Source organism: Poecile atricapillus, chromosome 3, assembly GCF_030490865.1.
Source record: "Poecile atricapillus isolate bPoeAtr1 chromosome 3, bPoeAtr1.hap1, whole genome shotgun sequence".
Lineage (NCBI taxonomy): Eukaryota > Metazoa > Chordata > Aves > Passeriformes > Paridae > Poecile > Poecile atricapillus.
Window position 1 is genome coordinate 65,321,246 of NC_081251.1, and position 8,713 is coordinate 65,329,958.

General features: G+C 37.4%; 1 protein-coding gene across 3 annotated transcripts in view; it reads right to left on the minus strand.

The window, feature by feature from the left end:
* Positions 1-8,713, minus strand: part of PDE7B (phosphodiesterase 7B) — a 168,602-nt gene that overhangs the window by 107,423 nt on the left and 52,466 nt on the right. For all 3 annotated transcript variants that reach the window (XM_058833981.1, XM_058833983.1, XM_058833982.1), the window contains one exon: positions 7,003-7,063. In XM_058833981.1, the coding sequence (XP_058689964.1) occupies positions 7,003-7,063 (61 nt within the window). The remainder of the gene's footprint in view (positions 1-7,002; positions 7,064-8,713) is intronic.

The following is an 8,713-nucleotide window of genomic DNA, read 5'->3' on the forward strand; positions in this document are numbered from 1 at the left end:
TTTAATAATTTCTTAGCCAAATTAATCATGGAAGTAAAAGCTGGATTTGATATTTACATTTTTTGTGGTTTTAGGCAAAAATATTATCATATTAAAGACAAAGAGTTATTACTTGTTTAGCCTGAAACCGTAACATGGTGATGAAGTGGCACAATGGTGGCATGTGTACACCATGAAGTCCTTGACAAAGGAGCTGCTGTTGTGGCCTCATGGCTACTGGTTTGCCACTTTCTGTCTCCAAGAAGCACTCCCATGTAGGCAGCCTGGCATCTCAGCCTGCCACATCAAGCCTTTAGCCTGCTCTGTACCAGCATGGCCAACAAGTCATGGGTGTTCTCGCAGAAAACAGGTGAGATTTAGAAAGTACTGCATTTCAGGAAGTTACAGTCAGCTTGGGGAGGAGGTCTTCACTGACATGAAGGAGCAATAAGCCTCTATTTCAGTAGTGGTAAGGACACAGAGAATCCACTTTTAAAAATTCATTTACAAGTATAGTTGCAATATCAGGAGTTAAGTCTAATTTTTTAATTGTGTTAATATACTGGAATGCTATTTTAGAGGAAAAGGGGGAAAGTGTTGAAGTTATTTGAAAATCTCTACTCAATTGGGTAGAAGAACTACAGTTCCATAGGTCCTATCTATACAATCCTGTTCTCATCAGAATAAATTGTTGGTAGTTGGAATATGAAATATAAGTGAAAAACTTGAAGCATTGACTTATATGTTAAAATTTGAATTTATCTACATTAACAGGATATCCAAAGGAGACACAGTGTTTATCTTTCTCTATTCATTCACACCATTACTTTATAAATGGAAAAAAACAGGTTCTCTTCATCCTGTGTTGCAAGCTGCTCATGGAATAGAAGCCTATCTTTTTGTAGCAGACATCCTAAGCCTCTCCCTCCCATCAGCTATGAAATTCTGAGTAATCCTGATGGGCAGTGTAGCAATGAGCATGAATTTCTTGCTAGTCACTGTAGATTTTAGGCCTTTTCCCCATAAATATGTTGCTTAATTTTACAGAAATTAATTCATGTGTTTATTTGCATTTCATTTGCACAGACAGAATACCAAGTCTGTGTAAGGTCAAGTGCAGCTGTAAGTCTTCAAGTGACTGGGATATAAATAGTCCCTATATTTGGCTATTTACAACACCATTGCTCATGCATGACTATCAGTTGCAGCACAAGTTTTGCATGTGCAAGAGATATAGGGTCACATTACAAATGATCTCAGCGAGGGCTCCAGGAAGGGCTCAGAGGTTCTTCCAGTGCAGAACCATTTGACTAGATGCCTCATTTTCTTTTTCTCCCTTTGCTGCAGGGCAAGTTGACACATTTAATTACTCTTCAGTATTTTTACCCATTAAGTTATTTGGTTATTTACCTGATCAAGTTTTGCAAAGCAAGTTATAATAGATTTTTTTCTTCTGCCACAAGTGAAGGTGCCTTCAATGGTTATATAAGGCAGGGACCAGCCAGCCAGAGCCTTGCCAGTACCCCTCTCTCCTGGCTTTCAACACAGTTGTTATTCCAGTAACGTCTCTCTCTCTTAAGCTGTGGCTGCCAACTCTGTTCAAATGTGGGGTGGTTTCCTGCTGTGGGCAAAGAGCCACCAAGACTGAAGCTGGATCCACGAAACTAATTTAATGGCTAAATGCCGATTCCTTTACCCGTAACTTTTCATAGGCAATAAATGGTGGAAGTATGCCAAAAAAAACTTTTTGGGGGGGATGAGGGAGGTAGACACCTCTCTGTGCTAGAATATGAAGAAGTTTGTTGCCTCAAAGCAACAAAGTTATGTACTAGTAGTCTGGAGAATTAAAAAAAAAGGTGGCACTACCTCAAATTTTTTTTAATAATTGCTTTTCTGTTGTTGTTGTTGTTGATGTTGATTAATTTAAAATGGATATTTGTGAGGAAACTTCTTTTATTCCAAGCAAGGATTCATCTGTCTGCTTTTGCAAGGTTTAAGTCTGCACCAAATGGGAAACAAAACTCAGCCACATCATTCCTGTCTGCATGGAATTTACAGTAATGAAAAGAAAGCACCTCAACCTTTTGCCATAGGGCGTCTGGAAGGCTTGTGTTTTCATCTTACTAACCAGCTCCTTAAGGAGTGCAATTCACATTTCCCCTGGAAGAATTTCTGCAGACAGCAGAGTTGGCCAACAAGAGATGTGACCTATTCAAAATCTGCCCAGCATTTCATTAAGGAGTAAAGACTAAATCTGGTGGTGAAAGACTCTTTGCTGGAGAAACAAACTAAATAATTTGCACTTATCATCCATCCCCCTTACTTCACTATCATCAATTAGGTTGAACAGATTAAAACTGAAGGGATATTTTAATTTTGTATGTGTTGTGATAGTGCAACTACATATTTTCTATACAGCATATAAGGATAATCATATCTATTCTGTATAAACAGGTAGTTATTTATATAAACAAAATTGCATACATATATATATATCTATATACACAATTGAAATTTCTCTTCTAGTTGGCAGACTTTTCTCCTTCTGTGCTAGAACTATGCTATGGGAACTTATTTTTTCCAGGACAGATTCTTAAAAGTCAGTGCTCTGCCATGTAGAGGTTACCAAGTTAACTTTGTTAACTGTGCTAGCTAAGGAAGTGAGAACCGGTTAAGTTGTCTTAACTTTGGACTCTTACAAGTTCATATGCAATTCCTCCCAGCAGAGTTAATTAGCTGAGGCATCAAACTGGCAATTTTCACAGCAAACTAACCCAATTATCTCTGCATGATATGACATTGAGCCCAGTATATGTCTGAGCCCAGAATATGTCTGTCTGCATATGGGAAAAATTAACCTCAGGTTATGCCACTGAAAATAGCAGTGGGTGCTCCAGGGAGAGGGATAGCTCCCTTCTGCCTTTCATAATATCAATCTCTAGACTGATAACTACATAGTGTGTACGTTTCTATAATCTCAATTTTTGTGCTAACTATAATTTTTTAACTCAAAATTATTAAAAGTAAAGAGCATGAGGAGCTTAGGGTTCTAACTTCCAGAATGCAGCATAAAGCAAAAGTATTTTGACATCCTGTTCAGCATTATCAGACAATTTTTTCACAGCCAAGTGCCCTCACTAACTTGATAACAGTATCAATTTAAGCAGAACAGTTCAGATTTTGCTCCTTCCCCTGGAAATGCTGATGATCTGCCATTACCTCCCGACAGACTTGGAGATTCAAGGAAAACCTCTGACAACATATGTCTATTGACATGTGATATTTTCATTACTTGCATTAGTGTAGAACTTCAGCTTCTCATTGTACTTATACGTTTTTAAAAAAAAATAATTATTCTTTTGTCCCTAAGAAGTGAGGAAGCATTTAACTTCCCGTTTTCCAAAAGACAATATACATGCAGGGTTGGTTCAAAGTGTTATCCAATCCCATTCTCAAGAAAGCTGTGATGTATTTAGGATTTGAACATTTCAGGTCTTCAAAAGGCTAAGGTGGGCCACTGACCAACTTTCTTCTGTGACCAAAGTTATCAAAGTTGTGTTGCTTTAACTGATACAACATACTGTCCTGGTTTTGTCTGGGATGGAGTTAATCTTACTTTGTAACTGATACAATACTGTGTTTTTAATTAAGTATGAATAAGTTGTTGATAACACACTGACATTATAGTTTTTGTTCAGTGGAGTTTGCTCTAAGTCAAGGGCTTTTTGGTTGCCTGTACTCTGGCTGTGAGCAGGTGCACCAAACTTTTCAAAGAGATATTCCATACCACACAGCATCATGATCAGAAAATAAACTTGTGTTTGTGTGTGTGTGTGTTCGTGTGTGTGTGTGTGTGTTCGTGTGTGTGTGTGTGTGTGTGTGTGTGTTGGCTGGGAGATGCCGATCACTTTGGTCAGCAGGTGGTGAGCAATTGTATTGTCCATCACTTGTTTCACTTGGGTTTTATTCCTCTCTTTTTCATTACTATTATTATTATTATTATTATTATTATTATTATTATTATTATTATTATTATTATTATTATTATTATTATTATTATTATTTATTTTGTATCTATTATTAGACTGCTCCTGTCTCAACCCACGAGTTCTACTTTTTCTGATTCAGCTCCTGCTGCGTAGGGGAAGTGAATGAGTGGCTGCATGTTGCTTAGTTGCCAGCTGGGATTAAATCATGACACAGATAAAAGTGTAAAGAGACAAGCACCATATAAAAAATAAGAGGGAGAACAGAATTTTCTGTAACGACTTTAAGTGCAGATAATTACACTAATACTGAACATATTCTGGTCAGAGCACATAGCTATTATCTTTTATATCCTCAGGAAACACTGATAAGTGACCATTTAATTTTGTTACTTTTTACACTTGAATTATAAATATCCATCAGTCTAATGCTAAAAGATGAGGCGTTAAGATGATTCTATGCTCTTAATCTCAAGCTGAATGATATTTAGTCAGTGCCATGAAAAGTTACCTACTTTCACTCTAGGCATAGTAAGCATTTTGGTATTTTTTCATCTATTATTTACTGTTTTGTAGCAGGAAGACAGGATTCTTAATGCAAATCCCTCTTCCTCAACCTTTATAGAAAAAGAACTTCATACACATAATCTATTTTACCTCAAGGAATGTGGATTCAGTGGCACACCTGGTATTCTAAAAATCTTTAAATTTGAAGCTAGCCCAGAACCAGCAGAATAAAGCAGATACAGACATTTCCTGACAAAACCAGCTAGTACCATTTCAGAGTGCAGCTGAACAGCGTGCAGTTTCAAGAATGGACTGATCTTGCATCAAAGATCCCTGAAGAAATACAGCCAGCACTCCAGGCTCCTGTGTTTCTTTTCTTACTAGAGTAATTATCCTCTTGCAGTTGCTGGGACTTGCCCTCTAGATTTCTGTCAGCACTGTGTCACTGTTACATGAAACGACAGCACGACAGTTTCAGCATATTTCAGAGACAGAGCAGCCAAGAAAGATGTCCCTCTCCGAAGGCATGCTGTGCTTTGTTCACTGGTTACACCCACAGACATTAATCATGTCAGCTTTGCATTGATCAGTGACAAAAACTGTGTTACATTCTCTTGGAAATTCAATTCCCTTGTAAAATATGAGACTAGGCATTGCATGACATGTTCAACACCAAGTCTTAGGCCTTTTTGGCTGCACAGTTTCTGGTTTCTGCCCTTCCCTAGAAGATCAGTATGAAAGGAGAGGTGTCCAGAACGGACACCCTCTGGCTTTACAGCACTACCAGAACCACACACAGATTTCTGTGATAAATTGAGACAATGGAGCTTGTCTCCAGTAGTCAGTCTCAGAGAAACCATAGTCTCTGCTGTGTTTGTACTTGTACTTCCCACACCTCTTACAGAGCCAGTTCTGGAATATACAAATTGTACTTAGAATAGTTTCAGTTCTGTACATGATTTGGAATACCTTGGGGTGAAATGAAAACTTCTATATTATATATGACACTGTAGTCCTTAATTTGTTAGTGACACTGAAAAATAATAGCAGGCAAAAAATTTTTAAATGCATGAGACATAACCTCTGAGAATCAGTTACACCTTTAGCATGTGCTCTTGGAGTCATTTTAACATTCCTAGCAGTTTCCTTACACAGCACAGCATACGTTCTCATTCTTGTACATGCATATACTCCAAGACATAGATAAGAACCTATGTAATGGAAACAAGATCTTGTTCTTCTCACTTCTCCTAAAGAATTGTTTGCACTGATAGGGATGTCAAACTCCCAGTTTTGGACTGACTTGTTGCAAAATTGCCAACATTTTGGGTGAACCAACTCATGCAGAAGGGTTTTTTTTGTTCTCCTCTCTCCCATTCCCCATTCCTTCCCCTGATGCAGAATAACATTTGCATGGATATAATTTCCTTCGAACTAGAGCATTAGGAACTCAATTGTATTTACACTGTAGATTATAATTGGCATGATAAAGGATCACAAGTGTATCTTTTCTTGTCAGCTTGTTCCATTAAGGACTTCTAACCATGGATCATTGATGTAACAGATCATTATGGCCCATTGTGTCAGTTCATCTGTTGGGATCTGTGCTCTACAAGCATGACAGATTTCCTCTGCAGCAATTATAGTCTGTTGTGACAATAGGATTTAATGAATATAAACAACAAACCACATAATCACAGCTATGCACCCAGATGGGAGTTAAGTTCCTAGACATTGCCAGTTGCAGTTTTAAAAATTGTGGCTATTTCAGTCTTCACGTTATTAAATGCAATGCTCTAATTTACAGCACATATTTATCTCTTTCCTGGCAGGTCAAAGGTCTTCAGAATTTAAGGCTTAAACCTGCAAATGTTCTGTGATTTCATTTTTTTTCTGGGTGAACATTATCTCTTATGTTTTTAGACACTTTAGACACTTACTCCTTGCTGTGATACCAACCATGCTATTAATGTTTCAGTACTAGCATTGTAAGCATAACAAACAACCACAATGAAATTGGTCACAGAAATTAATGAAACATAGCAGAATATTTTTGTATTGTTTCTAAAGAATAGACAATTCTACTTAACATAAATATTTACAAAGCTACACCAGTGAAAATATGTAAAATCACATTGACTGAATTTTCCCTGGCTGATGCAGCTGAAGGTCTGCTCTAGAGACTTTTGATACATGCTTGTGGAATCAATACTGTCTTTAGAAGTATAGATTTTCAGCTTTTGAATATGAGTTTTGGACTTCAGCTCATCAGACCTTCCAACTAAAGTGCTAGTAATGCTATATTTTCATCTATGCATGTGGATATTACTGGAATATATGTACTTTGTTTAAAGAATTGAAAGTTCATCATAAAGAATATATTCATGATGACTACATGTGGATGAGCTATGTAAGTGCCATTGTGGATCATCACGGTCATTATCACGTACTTTTAAGAAGAAATTCCCAATTAAACATATTTCCATATCTACACAATTGAATAAAAAAGGGAAGAGATTCTTATCCTTACCTAGCATGCGAACACATTTGGCATTCTGGTCAGGACTATCAAAGGAAATTTCTCCGCACCTCTGGGGAAGAAAAAAGATACATTTTGTTAAAGACTCTGTGATAGCACCCCTGTCCTCATCCCCTGATACCACCCTACGTTTTGGAACTAGAGATATTCAAGACACATTGTAAAAACGTCTAAAGTCTTTGCAAGTAGCCAAAGTTTGAGGAAGAAAATGGTTGTTGCAAACGTGCTGGGATGGGTCAACACTGTACTCCAGGGTGCCCACTGAGGAAAACTCTAGGTCATGTCTTAATGCCTTCAGATCTGTCTTAAGGTAAGACTGATGTCTGCCCTTATCATCCAGGATTATTGTCTCCCTGTATATTCCCAGTCAAGGAACATAATTAGAGTCATGATCAGAAGTGCTAGGTTGTTTTCAAACACAAGATATCGTTTTTCAGTTTACACAGACAGACTTGTCAGTTTAGCTGCCAGAAGAAACATAATTGGTGTGGCTCATGGGTCTGATCCAACTTCAATTAAAGACAATCAGTGGACACATCCCACTAACTTCAGTAGTGGCTTCTTCAGGTGCTACATGAAAGATTCAGTTTCATGTCACTACACTCAAAGCTCATGAGAGGGGCTTAAGGACAGCCTCATATTTTCTAGGTAAAACTGGTTTATACTTCCTTATATCTACATACTCATAATTTTAGTATCCATGTCCAAATGGGAATAAAAGCAGAGTGAGTTAAGTTTGGAAAAATAACTGAGAGCTGTCCATTTCCCTTCCTCTTTCTTTCTCCCTCTTACATACTTTCTCCTTTCCATCACCTATAGTGAAGTTTTTAGAACTGGGGTTTTTTATTGCTTTTTTTTTTTTTTCATTCATGAAAGTGACATTGCAGCAAATATCAAAACCTACAAATCAGGTAAGTTAAAAATCTCAGAGCATCAAAGAAGATGAAACACAGCAGCAGTTTCATACATGAACAACACATTTGGAACTCGCTATTGTTAAAAAACTTTTCACCTCCCTCACACTGAAATAAACACAAATAAACAAACAAAAGTCCCACACAGACTCTTTTATATCAGTACATCTAAAAAGAGCAAACAGATGCCTGTATTAACCTTCCTAGGTGGGAGCACATACTACAGAAACATTGAAAAAGAAAAACAACACCTTGCATTTCAAAGTTAATTTTATGAATGCTCTTTTACCAGCTCCCTGTCATGAGAAACAGAAATTTGATATTTATTCTTCTGAAAAGAATGCTAAAATATAGGCACACAGAAGTCTCCCAGCTGCTTCTTCTCAAGCTAGCATACTTAGACAAACACAGATGGTAGAAAGTATGTCAAAATTCGCTGCCCACCTCACCCCTGGAATTATTGTGTTCTGTGAAAATCTTTGGTTATTTTTGATTCAGTCCCTCAGAGGTACTGTATGTTCCAGACATATTTACACAAACATCACATTTCAGGCTGGCAAATGGTATCTTACAATATCTAACAATACTCACCAGTCCTAGTGTTATGAAATTGGGAAAACGGCTAACATTCCCCAGAGCCAACTAACATCCCACGGGATCCATTGTGATGATGGATGAACTTTGAAAACTTTGCAAGTAAGATTCAGATAACTGTATACAAGTTCATAGCCTTATCTGAATTCCCTTTATGTCCACAGTCCACAGAAGTGGTTGAAAATAATGTTACA